This window comes from Hoplias malabaricus, chromosome 2, assembly GCF_029633855.1.
Source record: "Hoplias malabaricus isolate fHopMal1 chromosome 2, fHopMal1.hap1, whole genome shotgun sequence".
NCBI classification, from domain to species: domain Eukaryota; kingdom Metazoa; phylum Chordata; class Actinopteri; order Characiformes; family Erythrinidae; genus Hoplias; species Hoplias malabaricus.
The window spans coordinates 56247438-56265245 of NC_089801.1; the positions used below are offsets into that span (position 1 = coordinate 56247438).

The 17808-nt window shown below is 46.4% G+C and overlaps 1 protein-coding gene across 6 annotated transcripts; it reads right to left on the bottom strand.

Annotated features, from left to right (window-relative positions):
- Window positions 1-414: 414 nt before the first annotated feature.
- On the bottom strand, window positions 415-8188 carry LOC136686520 (axin-1-like). 6 transcript variants are annotated; one of them, XM_066660355.1, is made up of 12 exons: window positions 8165-8188; window positions 6228-6698; window positions 5071-5360; window positions 4739-4907; window positions 4489-4626; window positions 3470-3566; window positions 2935-3072; window positions 2582-2859; window positions 2323-2508; window positions 1835-1942; window positions 1585-1725; window positions 415-1044 (listed from the first exon to the last, which is right to left on the bottom strand). In XM_066660355.1, the coding sequence occupies exons 2-12, from the start codon at window positions 6632-6634 to the stop codon at window positions 918-920; spliced, it is 2079 nt and encodes a 692-aa protein (XP_066516452.1). In that variant the 5' UTR covers window positions 6635-6698; window positions 8165-8188; the 3' UTR covers window positions 415-917. The 6 variants fall into 6 exon arrangements, with proteins under 6 accessions (XP_066516452.1, XP_066516450.1, XP_066516453.1 ...); XM_066660353.1 differs by lacking the exon at window positions 8165-8188 and adding an exon at window positions 7267-7629; XM_066660356.1 differs by lacking the exon at window positions 8165-8188 and adding an exon at window positions 7267-7629 and having other exon boundaries at window positions 6228-6712.
- Window positions 8189-17808: the final 9620 nt, after the last annotated feature.

The following is a 17808-nucleotide window of genomic DNA, read 5'->3' on the forward strand; positions in this document are numbered from 1 at the left end:
CATTTGACGGCAGAAGCGGAGCAGAATCAGAGCAGCTCATTTTATCTCGCGTTTTCTTTATTTAGGCAGCACACGTTGGCTGTTGTTTTTACTGTGTTTGTATATTAGTCCGCTGTTTAAATACCCACTCCCAAAGGGGCGGAGCTTCACACAGAACAAACAGGAACACAGCACTGAAGTTTCATAACAATGCTCCTCATATATCCAACAATTACAATTTTATATATTCCTAACATTATTAATAAATATTATTATTAATAATAGCATTTGCTTGTCAAGATTTATTAAAATAATTGTAGACCCAAATGACTCATTTACTCCCACTGTAATATTTTATATATATATATGAACAAATAAGAAATGCAGGTGTTGTTGTGGACTATGGTAAAAATAAAGGGATGAAGAATAGGTTTATCGATGAATTTATTCAGAAAACTTTAAAAACACAATCAGATTCACCACTGTAGCCCTGCAGCTCAGCTTCAAAATAAAAGTCTATACAATGTGGCGCAAAAACAAAACCCAAATTTAAAAGAATCAACAGTCTGTACACAGCAGCAGCTTCAACACCCAGCGTCTCCAGGGGGTGATACACACGGCAGGATTTCTCAGTTAGCTCGATAACTTAAGCCCAGCATTGAGGAATGTCTAATAGGAATCTCTGTCAGCTCAGTCCCTATTGGACAGGCTTTGGGCTAAACTGTTTTGTGGAAACCGCTCAGAGTTTAGCCCAGTACACACACACACACCGCCGGTGTGTATAAATTCCTGTATTAAACTCTGTATTAGAGTAACACACACTTTTCGGGATGGACACACACTCGTTCAGTTCCTGTAGTGGACGTAGATCATGTCTGTGGTCCCAAAGGCATGTTCAGTCTTTTAAGGCGGTTCCTGTTAAGGTGGTCTCTTTGGGTTCAGTCTATTTTCTCCACTTTCCCGATGACTCTCTCCTCAAACACCGGCAGCACCGCATCGTCCTCGTGAACCTCCTCATACACAACGCCGCAGTCGAACTCATCACTCACCTTCTTAAAGTAGAACCTGCAAACACACCACACACACTTGTCACAGTGGAATGTCTGTCCGACATCAAAGAATGTCTGACTTCACAGGGTAACATCTGTCCAACATTGCAACACAACATTTAAACACTGCAGCCCAGTGTGTCTGATCTCGCAATACATCTGTCAGAACTCACAGGGTAACATCTGTCCAACACAACATCTGTCTAACACTGCAGCCCAGTGTCTGTCCAAACTCACAGTACGTCTGTCTGACTTCAAAGGGTAACATCTGTCCAGTGTCAATATATCATCTATGCTGAATCACAGCATAACATCTGTCAGATTTCAGTGTAAAATCTGTCCGATGTCACAGTGTAACTTCTGCAAATTTAATAATTTAACAGCTGTTCCACATCACAGTGTAACGACACATGACAATTTCAAATATGCCCAATCTCAGTGTAACAATTGCATAACATCTGTAACAAAGTAACATCCATACAATGTTGCACTAATGTTGTAACCTATACCACATGCTAAAGGCAGCAGCGGTCCTGTTGCTATGGCGACTACTCACCTGAATTTGCCCTTCTTGGTCAGCAGCTCTTTGAACTGCCCGAGGGTGATGACTGCTCCTTTAACTGAGGTTCTGTAGGGAATGGGTTCTCCACAGAAATAATACGCCACAGTGAGGTTCTCACACACAGACCTTTTACTTCTAGAGAGAGAAACAGACATAGAGAAAAACAGAGATAGACACACACAAGTGAGAGTTTATTAAATAATTCCAGGTGCTGGCCACAGGTAAAAGCAGACCATTCCCTCACCTCTGTTTGTTGTGTTGTGGCGCAAGTCTCCGCCTCCCTTCTTCTGATTGGCTGTTGCAGTGGACTGTATCAGTCCCACTCCCCCAGCCCAACCGCACACAGGATGAGCTAAAGAGAAAGAGAGAGACAGTTTTACAGTGTCATATTAAAGACCTCTGATGTGTCTGGACTCTGTCCTCCAGCAGGGGGCAGCAGAGACGACTGCTCCCCTGCTCCCAGATCAGGACACTACCCTAGTCCTGACCCCAGGGGTGGGGCTTGGTGCCCCTCGTCTCATACTTGCATTAGCTTATGGACCTGTACCCAGAGCGGCCCTGGACGTCCCCTGCTGGAGGAATAAAAAACGCCCCACAGTGTGGAGACCCCAGGGGACAAAATGACCACGTGTCTGTTTGTCCTAAAGATATGAGGACGTCTTGGACACCTGTCTCTGAGTAAACTGTAGGACACACTGATGTCCAGGACGAGTCACCTACATAAGTGTTTACCTCTTTGTGTAGCATCCACTGTCCCGCTCTCCCTCCATCATCCACTGGAGGACCTTCTGCTGTTGCTCCGCCTCCACTGGCCGCTCCAGACCATGCAAACCAATGAAGCCACGTCCATCAGTGCCACACCCATTCTCACTGTTCCCCTTCACACTCCGCCGAGATAAGGAGTTACCTCTGCTACTGCTGGAGCGCACACATGCACTTCATTACACAACACACACACACACCCATCCACCCATATAACATATACACTCACCTGTAACCCCAAGTCTCGCTCTGACCAGTCCCTGTTGAGATCCCTGGGCTGTTACTATAACAACGCCCCCCATTGCCATAGCGGTGGGGGTCCAAGTGCATGTGGGTGGAGTTTCTGGGTGATTGACAGCCCGGGCTCTTCATTACTCTTTGCAGGTGCTCGTCGAGAATGGCCTGGGCGTCCTCACCCCGCTGACCCCCACCGTTACCATGGAAATGGGAGCCAGGGCCTGGCAACGAGGTCACCGTGGAAATGTCAGCATCCTCGCACTCTTCCTCCTGTATCATGTATTACAGAAACACACACGGTCAACCTTTAATCACTCACACACTCTCACACTCACACTCACTCACCATGCGCACTCTGAGCAGTTTCTCCTCCAGTCTTCTCTGGTTCTCTCTCTCTCTCTGGATCAGCTCCAGTCGACTGATCAGTTCCGCCGCAAACTCCTGCGGCTCCACCTGGACGTCCTTCGGCAAACGCTGGGTCCGCTAAACACACACACACACAGTGAACATATATTATTTAAAACCTTTGGTTTAAAGTATAATTGTAAATGTAAATCCACACACTCTCCTCTCTTTTGTGATTGTACAATGATTGTGTGTCATATTAAAATCACATTCTCACTTTAATCAACAGAAAAGAACCTATAAATGAAGCAGTGTGTATAGTGAAGAGTTTATTGAGCATTGCATTCGTTCTGAGCTCCATCAGGAAAAAGCTGCAGAAGACTGTGTTTGGTTTGTTCTGTTCTTGGGGATAATACTGTGTCAAAAAGTCAGTGTGAGCACATTAACATCGCACTTTTTAGGTTCTTTTCATAGGTTTCAGACCACAACCAGCCAATCACAGCCCAGGAAAACTAGAAATCTCTCTCTCTCTCACCGGTATGTGAGGTAGAGGGATGTGGCCGTTTGCTTTAACACTTTCATGCATGTTCCTGCGCTGCTGCTTCAGAATATGATACGGAGGAATACCATCCCTACACAGAGAGAGAGAGAGAGAGAGACATAAATTATTAAAATAAAATAGCTGTAACTATGAGGCTGGTTTATAAATACACTGATCAGCCACAAGATTAAAACCAGAGCCAGGGGAGGTGAGGGCCACACTATGATGTTTATAACGTTGTGGCCAGTCTCCAGAAATATGATCTGGGGGGAGTTCCCAGTGTACAGTCTTCAGAACTGACCCACAGCATTCAGAGGAAGGATAAGCAGTGAGAGGAGGGAGTGGAGGGGTCAGTCTGGTCCAATCCCACAGAAGAGCTACTGCAGCGCAGCGCCGCTCACTGGAGGGAGTCTGAGTGGTGGCACTGACCCCTGTCCACCTCCAGAGGGCACCAGTCCATCACAGGGTGACATGCACTCACACATTCACACCTACGAACACTTGAGTCTCCAATCCACCTACCAATGTGTTTTTGGAGCCTAGGAAGAACCCAGAGCACCCATTTTTTGGGAGTATTATATTTAAGAACATTCTTCTGAACGTCTGGGTACATTTTCTAGGATAGATGGATTCTGGTGTGGACGGAGGGGAGAGACGTCCCCAGGTGCCCTGTGGGAAGAAGGCAAGTGGGCGGAGTCAGTGTGGAGCTCTGGGTGATATTCTTCTGGAGAACCATGGGTTCTGGAGTTCTGTGGATGTTCCTCTTCCTGCAGATGGAGCCCAACCTTCAGGGCAGTGCTGCTCCCTAACAGCTCCAGGTTCCTCAGATCTTAGTCCGGTCCGGATTCTGAGGGGGGAGCTGGAGAAACTGGTCCGATTCAGAGACCCCAACTCCACTCCGGCTTACAGGCCTCACAGTGTCAGAAGTATGTTACAGACATTAGGCAGGTGGTGTTAATGTTATAGCCGATCAGATAATAAACGTGTGTGTGTGTGTGTGTGTGTGTCCGTACACACTGCTGTCGGTCTGGGAGACGTTGTCTGCGTCACTGGACAGACTCTGAAGCTCAGAGTCGTTGGCGCTACCGACCGGCGCTCGAGCAGAACCACTGTTTATATAATACGGGTTTATACACTCCCTCATGCCAATCCTGCAGAGAGAGAGACAGAGAGAGAACAGAGAGAGAAACCATAGTAACTGTTGCTATGGCCGAACACACTGGTGGGCGGAGTCAGGAAGAGGGGATTAGTGAGCAAAATCACCTGGCCTCCCAGGCGTCAGGCCTCATCTGATTGGCTGTGCTGCGGTGGGAGGCAGTTTCCATCAGCAGCTTCTGAGTGAGTCTGCTGGAGTGGGCGTGACCTGGCTCTGTAGACTCCACCCACTCCTTATCTTCAGCCAGTGGGGGCAGGTAGCTGGGGAGCAGGGTTTCTGAGGAGGAGGAGGAATACAGTGAAGTTCATTTATTAATTTAGTGTCTGGTTCCCTCCGTCTGCGTCCCCCCCAGTCACACACAGAGTGCCCCCTAAAGAGAATACAAAATACATTGTGTCCACAGCTGGTGTCTAAGCGAGGCCCATTTGCTACAGCCCACCTGAGTGTGTGTCCTGGGCGCTGGGGGACGTGGAGAGCTTGGGGCTGTGGTCCTCGGCGGAGGACCGCCGGGCAAAAGCCAGGTAGATGTCGGACTTGAGGAACAGTGGGTAAGTGTGTTCCTCCATCAGTGCCTGGACCTCTATCTGGGCCTGGTCGAACAGAGCTGGGTCCAGCTGGGTTCGGCTCCCCTGAGCCCGACTCACACACTCCCGGATAAAACTCTTTGTCCCAGGCTTGATCTTCCTCGACACCACCCCGCCGCCTCCGCCCCGGTCTGCTATGTAGGTCCTGTTAACAACATACACACAGAGCATGCCCTTAAATAGACACTACAGAGGTTTATACTGAATGGTAATGACTCTACGGGACTCCACTCTCTGATTGGTCCTTGGTTGGTTTTTCTCTCCCACAGCTCCCCCCTGAAATGTGTTGGGTGTTGTCTCTAAACCCCATCTCTAAGGGGAACAGCAGGCTTTGGAAACCACAACGGCGGCAGTAACATTAAGCAGTTAACGTTAACCTTTACTCATGGTGTATTGGCGTGTTGTTGTTGTTTGGGAGAGATCAGTAGGGTTTGTTCCTTCCCTGTTGCAGCGTCCAGCTCTCGCTGGATTCTTTCGTCGACCACCGATCCGAGGAACGTTTGAACCTCTTCAAAACCTCTTTTTTACGAGCTGCCGTAATTCACCAACTCAGGGGAGAATTAGTAGTACACATGGCCTGGGTGACTTACTTTTAAGAAGCCAGCTTTAATGCTGAACAAATTATAAATAAATATAAAGTTGTTAGTGCAACATGCTGCCATTCAGGTGACGTCTTTTTTAGGGAAAGACTTCATTATTTGAGGAGGACTGTGCCAAACCATTTTCTGTGCACCTAACAAAAGCACAGCTCTGCAGTAAAACAATATAAAAATATGACAATAGACAGAACTGTGGAGCAGCTAAAGACCTGTATCCAGCAAAAACCTTTAACACTAGAGCTACAGCGACTTGTCTCCTCCGTTCCCAAACCCCTACAGAGTGCTGTTAAAGAGAAGCGATGTGGTCTGTGGCAAACATGTCCCTCTCTCACATATTTTAAGAATGTTTCTGGCATTAAGTTCAAAACTTGTAAATACTTTTAATAAATAAATAAATAAAAGGCATCCCTTGCCTGTAGATGGCTTTGGCGAGCTTCAGCCTCCGAGTGTCCTGGGCGTCTGCAGCCGGGAGTTTCCGGAAGCCGCTGCAGGCGAACCAGAAATCCAGCAGGTCGGAACACCGCTCCTGCAGCAGGAAGTCACGGAACAGCGCTGTCCCATCCCTGTCGTCCAGCAGGAAGTGCAGAGACTCCGCCCATCGCAGGTGGGCCGGTGCAGGTGAGGCACTGCCCTCAGGCTCGAAGCCCAGGTCACAGCGCCGCCGCAGGGACGCTGTTCCTCCGTGTCGAAGACGAGGGATCGTCTGGCGACGGATACAGGACGCATCCTCTCCATCCTCACCTGGGACGGGGGGACGTGGTGCATCCTCTGCGAAAAAGCCTGGTGCATTGCCATGGCAACCATGAACACGGACGCTCATCGTTGGGGGTGGAGGAACGTGGAGGAGGGGGCCAAGTCAGAGGAACACCAGCAGGTTGGACATACTGCAGAGAGAGAGCTTACATGGGCATTGGCACCATTAACAGAACTGCATTTATACGTCTAATAACTAGCATTAATAGAGTTAAACAATGTACGTAAATAAAGTGAACTGGATGTCGTTAAATTAAATTCAAGCTTAATAAAATGTTGATTTCATTAAAAATAATTTACACCAGTAGATTAAACAAACAACATTATTAACACAGTTCACCCATTCACCATCAGTGTCTTTATTTTACTGAGAACTCATTTATTACAACATCTCACCTCCAAACACGCAAAGAAACGTGTCTGGGTTGGTCAGAGCACTCAGTAACGCGAGCCTTGTTTGGTTAGACGCTCATTTGTACGTTCCCACTTTCTGCGGTACATCGGCGTTCCGCGATATTTATCAACTACAGCAACGGTAAACCGCCAAGGACTAGGACGGAGAAAGAAAACGGGCTACGCATCAGCACAAGCTCCAACATTACCGCGTTAAAGGAGCCAGGAAAGATAGAGACAGAGGAGGAGTGGAGAAGGAAGAGAAGGAAAACAGCCCAGAGATACACACAAAATTCAGCCTCTTACCTGCAGCTGTGTTCACTGAACCAGAGCCGCATTCTCAGCCTTTAATCACAAACACACACAAACCTTCACACACCTGAACACAAACACTACACACACCTGGACATACTCCACGCAAAAACACACCTAACACACTCCCTCAGAGCCCAGAGCCGCCATGACGCGGCACGTACACAGAGACGGAGCCCCGCCCACTCACACTGAGCGGAGAAATACCACCAATCACATCCCTGCTGCTCCCGGGTTAATGAATATGCAAATTAAGTAATTGAAAATGATTGGAATATATCACCACTCTAACAGCTCATTACCATAAATAAGGATATGAATAAATACCCACAGTCAAATGAATTACACAGCTTACCTGCTGATTTAAGTAACAACAACAACAATAATAATATTAATGACAACACCAAAACAACAACAACAAAAACAACAACAACAACAATAATGATTATTATTATTATTATAATAATATTAGTATTAATATTAATATTAATGTTTATTCATACTGTACATCTTCCCTATGAGGAAGGACCAGAGAAAAATATTTATTCGTAAATCTGTTCGTATTCTATTCGTAAAAACAAATAAACCTAAAGACACACCATCAAAATAAACCATACACAAGATCATCATCATGACCTTTTTTGTTGATCAATTTATTTCAGGGTTGCGGTGACACAATAAGACACAAACATAAAATAAAATAAAAGACTCTATGAGTAATAACGGTAATAAAATTATATATATATATATATATATATATATATATATATATATATATATATATATATTATATATATATAATATAATATATAATATAATATATAATATATAATAACAGAAAATACTGTTTAATAATAAATTATTTATAAACACACACACACTGCCCACTTACCTCTGCAGTATCCAGAACCATACAGAGCAGAAGAGAGTCTCAGTGAGAGAACAAAATAAAATATATATTTTTTTAATATTCTTAATGCCCAGTGTTGTATTAATGCTTTGGCAAAACTGTGTCTGAATATGTTCACGACAATAAAGAGAAAGAGAGAGAGAGAGAGAGAGAGAGAGAGAGAGAGAGAGAGAGAGAGAGAGAGAGAGAGGAGGGAGAATGTAGTGTGCAGTGATGACAGAATCCTCCTCCCCCTCCTCCTCCTCCTCCTCCACTCCCACTCCTTCACACCAGCAGGGGGTGCTCCTGAGTCTGGAAACAAAGCAGAAGCAAAGTTAGAATCTACAGTAGTATCCAACTACTACTACTACTAACAATAATGACCTTCTTCTTCTTCTTCACTTGACCCATTTCAGGGTGGAACAGGGTGAGGAAACATGCCCAGACGCCAGGCCCTGGGGGGAGCCACCTAATTGGTCATACCTGGTGTACAACAGGGGGCGTCTGACCACCTCAGCTGGCTCCTCTCAACTCAAAGGTAACTCTACTCTGAGCTGCACCTGGACCCCAGTTGTGTGCCCAGTGACCCACTGAAGTAACCCACTGTCCCGTACGGCACAGAGCCTACCACACACTGCCGTCTAGACAAAGTCTTTTTCAGGGAAGGCCTTGTTTATTTCAGTGAGACGAGGCCAGTCCACATTCTGCGTGGAATACAACAGCACGGCTCCTTATTAAGAGACTCCGGGAGCTAAACTCAGCCAGACCTGTCTCCCACTGAGAACACCTGGGGCTTTATGAAACACAAACAGTGTAGCATAGCCCCGAGCCGTGGAGCAGAAAACAGTTCACTTTCAGAACAACAGCGACTGGTCTCCTCAGTTTCCACACACTCACAGAGTGCTGTTAAATAGGAGCTGAGGAACACAGCAGAATACACTACTATGCCACTGCTTTTCTGGGAAGATGTTGCAGGCATCAAATTCAGAATGGGCAAATATTAAACTTATTAAAATAATATTTCAACTTTTAAAATATTGCCTTTGTTCTAGTTTCAAATAAATACAGGATTTAAAGGAACAGTAATTAGATCTGGTATTTTTGCACCTACTGAGAATACATCACAGAGAGGAGAGAGGAGAGAGTTTCCCTACCCTCCTCCAAAAGATACATGTTTTTGAAGTGCTGAGCCTGGAGTAGCAACAATAGTGATTTTGAAGCTGTGGTAAAAATTAAGGTAAAAATACTACCTATTGTTGCTTTAAATCATTTACACATCACTTAATTTTGCTCTTATTTACATTTATTTTTATTTTTATTACATTTATTTTAATAATGACACTATAGACAATATTAATGAATCCCCTACATGTGTTTTTGATAAAGTGGCCAGTGAGTGTCAGTAGAAGGGGGCTGTTTCTGATAAAGTGGCCAGTGGGTGTCAGTAGAAGGGGGCTGTTTCTGATAAAGTGGCCAGTGAGTATCAGTAGAGGGGGGGTGTTTCTGATAAAGTGGCCAGTGAGTTTCAGTAGAATGGGGATGTTTCTGATAAAGTGGCCAGTGGGTGTCAGTAGAAGGGGGATGTTTCTGATAAAGTGGCCAGTGGGTGTCAGTAGAAGGGGGCTGTTTCTGATAAAGTGGCCAGTGAGTGTCAGTAGATGGAGGCTGTTTCTGATAAAGTGGCCAGTGAGTATCAGTAGAAGGAGGCTGTTTCTGATAAAGTGGCTAGTGAGTATCAGTAGATGGAGGCTGTTTCTGATAAAGTGGCCAGTGAGTGTCAGTAGAAGGGGGCTGTTTCTGATAAAGTGGCCAGTGAGTGTCAGTAGAAGGGGGCTGTTTCTGATAAAGTGGCCAGTGAGTGTCAGTAGAAGGGGCTGTTTCTGATAAAGTGGCCAGTGAGTGTCAGTAGAAGGGGGTGTTTCTGATAAAGTGGCCAGTGAGTGTCAGTAGAAGGGGGGTGTTTCTGATAAAGTGGCCAGTGAGTGTCAGTAGAAGGGGGTGTTTCTGATAAAGTGGCCAGTGAGTGTCAGTAGAAGGGGGGTGTTTCTGATAAAGTGGCCAGTGAGTGTCAGTAGAAGGGGCTGTTTCTGATAAAGTGGCCAGTGAGTGTCAGAAGAAGGGGGGTGTTTCTGATAAAGTGGCCAGTGAGTGTCAGTAGAAGGGGGGTGTTTCTGATAAAGTGGCCAGTGAGTGTCAGTAGAAGGAGGCTGTTTCTGATAAAGTGGCCAGTGAGTGTCAGTAGAAGGAGGCTGTTTCTGATAAAGTGGCCAGTGAGTGTCAGTAGAAGGGGCTGTTTCTGATAAAGTGGCCAGTGAGTGTCAGTAGAAGGAGGCTGTTTCTGATAAAGTGGCCAGTGAGTGTCAGTAGAAGGGGGGTGTTTCTGATAAAGTGGCCAGTGAGTGTCAGTAGAAGGGGCTGTTTCTGATAAAGTGGCCAGTGAGTGTCAGAAGAAGGGGGGTGTTTCTGATAAAGTGGCCAGTGAGTGTCAGTAGAAGGGGGGTGTTTCTGATAAAGTGGCCAGTGAGTGTCAGTAGAAGGGGGGTGTTTCTGATAAAGTGGCCAGTGAGTGTCAGTAGAAGGGGGTGTTTCTGATAAAGTGGCCAGTGAGTGTCAGTAGAAGGGGGTGTTTCTGATAAAGTGGCCAGTGAGTGTCAGTAGAAGGGGGGATGTTTCTGATAAAGTGGCCAGTGAGTGTCAGTAGAAGGGGGGTGTTTCTGATAAAGTGGCCAGTGAGTGTCAGTAGAAGGGGGGTGTTTCTGATAAAGTGGCCAGTGAGTGTCAGTAGAAGGGGGGTGTTTCTGATAAAGTGGCCAGTGAGTGTCAGTAGAAGGGGGGGTGTTTCTGATAAAGTGGCCAGTGAGTGTCAGTAGAAGGGGGTGTTTCTGATAAAGTGGCCAGTGAGTGTCAGTAGAAGGGGGGATGTTTCTGATAAAGTGGCCAGTGAGTGTCAGTAGAGGGGTGTGTTTCTGATAAAGTGGCCAGTGAGTGTCAGTAGAAGGAGGCTGTTTCTGATAAAGTGGCCAGTGAGTGTCAGTAGAGGGGGGGTGTTTCTGATAAAGTGGCCAGTGAGTGTCAGAAGAAGGGGGGTGTTTCTGATAAAGTGGCCAGTGAGTGTCAGTAGAAGGGGCTGTTTCTGATAAAGTGGCCAGTGAGTGTCAGTAGAAGGAGGCTGTTTCTGATAAAGTGGCCAGTGAGTGTCAGTAGAAGGGGGGTGTTTCTGATAAAGTGGCCAGTGAGTGTCAGTAGAAGGGGCTGTTTCTGATAAAGTGGCCAGTGAGTGTCAGAAGAAGGGGGGTGTTTCTGATAAAGTGGCCAGTGAGTGTCAGTAGAAGGGGGGTGTTTCTGATAAAGTGGCCAGTGAGTGTCAGTAGAAGGGGGGTGTTTCTGATAAAGTGGCCAGTGAGTGTCAGTAGAAGGGGGTGTTTCTGATAAAGTGGCCAGTGAGTGTCAGTAGAAGGGGGTGTTTCTGATAAAGTGGCCAGTGAGTGTCAGTAGAAGGGGGGATGTTTCTGATAAAGTGGCCAGTGAGTGTCAGTAGAAGGGGGTGTTTCTGATAAAGTGGCCAGTGAGTGTCAGTAGAAGGGGGGATGTTTCTGATAAAGTGGCCAGTGAGTGTCAGTAGAAGGGGGGTGTTTCTGATAAAGTGGCCAGTGAGTGTCAGTAGAAGGGGGGGTGTTTCTGATAAAGTGGCCAGTGAGTGTCAGTAGAAGGGGGTGTTTCTGATAAAGTGGCCAGTGAGTGTCAGTAGAAGGGGGGATGTTTCTGATAAAGTGGCCAGTGAGTGTCAGTAGAAGGGGGGTGTTTCTGATAAAGTGGCCAGTGAGTGTCAGTAGAAGGGGGGGTGTTTCTGATAAAGTGGCCAGTGAGTGTCAGTAGAAGGGGGGATGTTTCTGATAAAGTGGCCAGTGAGTGTCAGTAGAAGGGGGGATGTTTCTGATAAAGTGGCCAGTGAGTGTCAGTAGAGGGGTGTGTTTCTGATAAAGTGGCCAGTGAGTGTCAGTAGAAGGAGGCTGTTTCTGATAAAGTGGCCAGTGAGTGTCAGTAGAGGGGGGGTGTTTCTGATAAAGTGGCCAGTGAGTGTCAGAAGAAGGGGGGTGTTTCTGATAAAGTGGCCAGTGAGTGTCAGTAGAAGGGGGGTGTTTCTGATAAAGTGGCCAGTGAGTGTCAGAAGAAGGGGGGTGTTTCTGATAAAGTGGCCAGTGAGTGTCAGTAGAAGGAGGCTGTTTCTGATAAAGTGGCCAGTGAGTGTCAGTAGAGGGGGGGTGTTTCTGATAAAGTGGCCAGTGAGTGTCAGAAGAAGGGGGGTGTTTCTGATAAAGTGGCCAGTGAGTGTCAGTAGAAGGGGGGTGTTTCTGATAAAGTGGCCAGTGAGTGTCAGAAGAAGGGGGGTGTTTCTGATAAAGTGGCCAGTGAGTGTCAGAAGAAGGGGGGTGTTTCTGATAAAGTGGCCAGTGAGTGTCAGTAGAAGGGGGGTGTTTCTGATAAAGTGGCCAGTGAGTGTCAGTAGAAGGGGGTGTTTCTGATAAAGTGGCCAGTGAGTGTCAGTAGAGGGGGGGTGTTTCTGATAAAGTGGCCAGTGAGTGTCAGAAGAAGGGGGGTGTTTCTGATAAAGTGGCCAGTGAGTGTCAGTAGAAGGGGGGTGTTTCTGATAAAGTGGCCAGTGAGTGTCAGTAGAAGGGGGGTGTTCCTGATAAAGTGACCAGTGAATGTCAGAAGAATGGGGGTGTTTCTGATAAAGTGGTGAATATTATGGGATGTTTAAGGTATGTACACACTGCAGAGAGATAATTGTGTGTATTGTTCCTTAAGCTCTTCCTAAGACACTGTTGACCTTTAGCCTGTCCACAGGAGACTCTCCCTTTCTCTCCATCTCATTAATGTCTCATCAGTCCTCAGCCTGTCTCTCAGGGGTGAAGACGAGGAGTGAGGAAGGTCACGCCTCAGGGGACCAGCCGTCTCCACCTCAACACTACACTCCAACATCCTGCATCAATTATACATGTACATAGGTGTGTGAGAGAGAGGGAGAGAGACAGCACCTGTATGTAATAATAAAATGCTGTTGTCTAACAGAGCGGTGTCCTGGGGACAATGTCATCTGACTTTACATCTACAAGGTGGACCAACAAGGGAGGAGTGTCTCTCAGAGTGGACAGTGAATGGACACAGGGTTTAAAAACTCCAGTCTGATCCACTCGCACCAGCACAACACACACTAACACACCACCACCACATCAGTGTATCTGCAGCGCTGAGAATGATCCTCCACCACATCACACCTGTTCTGTACGGGCCCTGAGTGCTGAAGAACAGGGGGAAAGGGGGTAACAAAGTATGCCGAGCCACAAGTGGACTACAGTCTGTAATTATAGAACTACAGAGTGACCGGAGTGGACAGTGGAGCTAAGAGAGTGTAAATACACACAAAGACTCTCAGTCCGTCTCACATCACAGGAAAGTCCTTCAGAGAGCTTGGGCACTGCGGCAGGGTGTCAGTTTTACTCTTGTTATGAGGACTTAATATACACATATTTATAAATACAGTGAAAATCAATGCTCTGTAACATCACTGTTCATACTGACTTCATTCAATTCATTGATTGGCTCCTTCTCTGGAGAGGGCACCATTTTCACTCATAAGCTGACACTAAGAGGGAGGAGGTAAGCAGCTCAGCACGCTCACAGGAGAACACTAACCGATGTTCATCAGTTCGCCCATTCACACACAATCACCCAGTCACTCACACACTCACACCTGTGGACAGTTTCACACACTCACCCCGTCACTCACACACACACCTGTGGACAGTTTCACAAACTCACCCAGTCACTCACACACTCACCCTGTCACTCACACACACACCCAGTCACTCACACATGTGGACAGTTTCACACACTCACCCAGTCATTCACACACTCACCCAGTCACTCTCACTCTCACCCAGTCACACACGCACTCACACCCGTGGACAGTTTCACACACTCACCCAGTCACTCACACACACAAACTCACCCAGTCACTCACACACTCACCCTGTCACTCACATACACACACCCAGTCACTCACACATGTGGACAGTTTCACACACTCACCCAGTCATTCACACACTCATTCAGTCACTCACACACTCACCCAGTCACACACACACACACACACACAGTCACTCTCACTCTCACCCAATCACACACACACTCACACCTGTGGACAGTTTCACACACTCACCCAGTCACTCACACATTCATACCTGTGGACAGTTTCACACACTCACCCAGTCACTCACCCTCGCACCATCACACACACACTCACCCATTCACTCACACACACCTGTGGACAGTTTCACAAACTCACCCAGTCACATACACACTCACCCTGTCACTCACACACACACACACACTCACCCAGTCACTCACACAGGTGGACAGTTTCACACACTCACCCAGTCACTCACGCACTCACCCAGTCACTCACTCACACACACCTGTGGACAGTTTCACAAACTCACCCAGTCACATACACACTCATACCTGTGGACAGTTTCACACACTCACCCTGTCACTCGCACAGTCAGTTTCACTCACTCACACCTGTGGACATTATGGTGAAGTCTAAATGCTGAATGTAGTTGTGCAGATGTGGCCCTGAAGGATGCTGTGGTAGGTTTATCTGTGCTGGTTTAAATGATTATAAACATACAATAACAATACAACAAACGCAAACCAACAAACAGAAATAATACAAAATAATATAAAAACATAAAATCGCATACAAAACAAAATGTACAGAAATAATACAAAATACTTAATAATACACTGATACTATTTAGTTCAGTAGAGAACCTCACAGAGAGAGTGAAGTGTGTGTGTGGGTGAGGTCGCCTCCCCTGCTGTTTGTCTTTGTGTGTGTGTATGTGTGTGTGTGTAGCGAGGCTGTATTTAATCTCTGATTGGATTAGTTGCAGTGCATTATGGGCTTTGCCGCCCGCTGTTCCCCAAACGTTAGTTTAGCGCATTATCGCAGTGAAACGCGCCTGGGGGGGTGGGTATGGGGAGGGGGATTGTGGGTAAATCCACGACAGTGGACAAAAAAGACACATTAGTGTGTTAGCAATTTTGATAAGCATGCTTACTAGCACATTAGCCTGTTTGATATAAACACACACACACTGTAGTGTGTTAGATTTGGATTCTCACACACTTACTAGCATATTAGCTTCTTTGAAATGGACACAGATACACACACACACACACAAAAATGTTTGTTAGCATATTTGATAGGGACAATCCCACACACTCCTACACTCTGTAGCATGTTAGCGTGTTTGAATTGGATTCTCACACACTTACTATTATACACTATATTAGCTTCTTTGAAATGGACACAGAGACACACTCACCCAAGTGTTTGTTAGCATCTTTGATAGGAACAAACAGAGGCATACATACACACACACACATACACACACACGCACAGCTGTGTGCATTAGCGTCTTTGATGCGTCTTTTTTAGACTTCTTTAACCGCGCCAGTCAAAGCGATTGATGTGCTGGCTTTGAGCGACTCACACAATGAGCCCTTCAGCCTCTCTCACGCTGGGAGAAAAGACTCGCCGCAAAAAAGAAAATATTTGAATTTTAAAGCCAGAGTTTGCATTCACACTCTTCAGAGGGCAGGAGGTACCTACCCTGAAAAACCCCGCTCGCGCTTGCGTTCCACTGGATCAGCTCCAGCACTAAACGCGGGGCGGCCATCTTTGATGAGCGAAGGATGGACCTCCAGCCGTCTTCTCCCCTTCTTCTCATCCCTTCGCTCGTGCTTTATTTCTTTTATTTCCTTTATTTCTTTTATATCTTTTATGTCCGGGGCGGCGCTTGTTAGAAGTGGCCAGACAGCTAGCGTTAGCATCATGTCCCTCGCAGAGGCAGCTGCCGCTAACAGGATTTGGTTTGGTATCGTCGTTCATTTCGCCCTTTCTTTTGCTCTCCTGACCACAGAGGCTAACTCTAACCTTACTAACACACTCTCAAACACAATCACAGCAGACAAAAGATGACAATGCCTTCAGTCCGTTTGTAGCACTAACATCTTTTAGAAGCCGCTAGCCCGCTGCAGGCAAGGGCAAGGCTAAGTGTTTCACGCTCTTTACGTTAATAACATCCAACCAGAGACATCCACGTCAGTAGATTAGCGGCAGCGTGTGCAGAACTAGCCTGCTAACACATGCGAATCCAGGAGTTTCACCGTTTCTGCTCCTGCTATAATGGAGAATGGATAAAAAATGGCAGCATTCGTCTTTTTCTTTCTTTTTTCATGCACTAGGGCGGGGTATGGGTGGGTCATCTCCTAACTCAGCTAAGCCCATATTGACTACACTACCCATAATTCCTCAGTCCCATTTAGAGCCTTGTTCAACCCATATGGGCCACACTAAGGCATGCTAGCTGGGGTGAAACAGGCTAACAGTTGGCTAACTATTAGCTTTGCCGCAGAAAATTAGCATAAGGTGTAAGCTAAATGTTTGGGCAAATATTGTAGCGACATGTTTCAGTGTGTTCACCATGTGTCCAAAAGTTTAACCCTTTAGTGAGTTCAGCTCCTTTAAGGCTCACCCAGATAGATGTAAAACTAGTGTAAAACTTCTCGAGTGAATAGAGTGTGTTACTGCAGTGAAAAGAAGAACACACTCTTGGCATCCAACAACTGTGTCCACAAAGGGTTAAAGGAGCTGAATACACTCTTTATGAGAGAGACAGACGGAATGAAACAGAGAGAGAGAGAGAGAGAGAGAGAGAGAGAGAATTGTTATTCTATCCCTGTAACCAACTAACAAGGTCACAACAAGACTCCCACTCTCTCTCACACACACACACAGTCGGACCCTCATGACCTTCCTTCAGCTGCAGGTAAACAACTGAAATAACAATAAACAAACAAATAAACAACCACTAATGAGCCAATCAGATTTCTCCTGCTGTGTTGCCACAGTGATGGAGTAAGAGTGTGTTAAACACTGATAAGCTTTTCTCATTAAAACCACTCTGTGCACACTTACCTTAGCTAACATACACAACAACGACCTTGCACACACACACACACGCACACACACAGGCTCGCTCTCTGCTGGGACTTGAGAATAACAGCTGTGTAAAAGATTATGGAAATGTGGCTCCAACTCTCCACAGACATCACTAATAACATTCAGAGGTTTATAATGGGGGCCGGGGGACGGGGGCCAGAGCACCAGACCGCAGGGGGAGAGGGGGGAATAATAACTCTAATAACAAACTTAATGTGAATAATATTTACAATCTTGTTTATATCAATTATAATAACAGTCACAAAAACAACAGCAGGAATATTATTAAAAACAGTAATAATTACAGAGAGAGCTGCTGAGAGACGAAGGCTAACAGAGCTAATCTGGGTTCAATCTGATGACTGCTACAGGGACAGGTCAAGAATCTGAACCCCACAGGTGCGGTGCGTTCCTGGCACTCTCACTCACATTTAGCAGAGTGAAGCCAGGCCAAAGGGGGCACTGTGGAGCTGAACTGAGTCAGTGGGGCATAAGTGGGGCACAGTGTGAAAACTAGAGAGAAACTTACTCACACTCTGACTGAGTGGAGCATCGCTTTAACGAGAAGACGGCT

Coding starts and splice junctions, on each gene's coding strand:
- LOC136686520 (XM_066660355.1), bottom strand. CDS start 6,634: ATGAGCGTCCGTGTTCATGGTTGCCATGGCAATGCACCAGGCTTTTTC. Junction 2,509..2,581: donor AGCGAGACTTGGGGTTACAG/GTGAGTGTATAT, acceptor TGTGCGCTCCAG/CAGTAGCAGAGGTAACTCCT. Junction 1,943..2,322: donor AGTGGATGCTACACAAAGAG/GTAAACACTTAT, acceptor CTTTCTCTTTAG/CTCATCCTGTGTGCGGTTGG.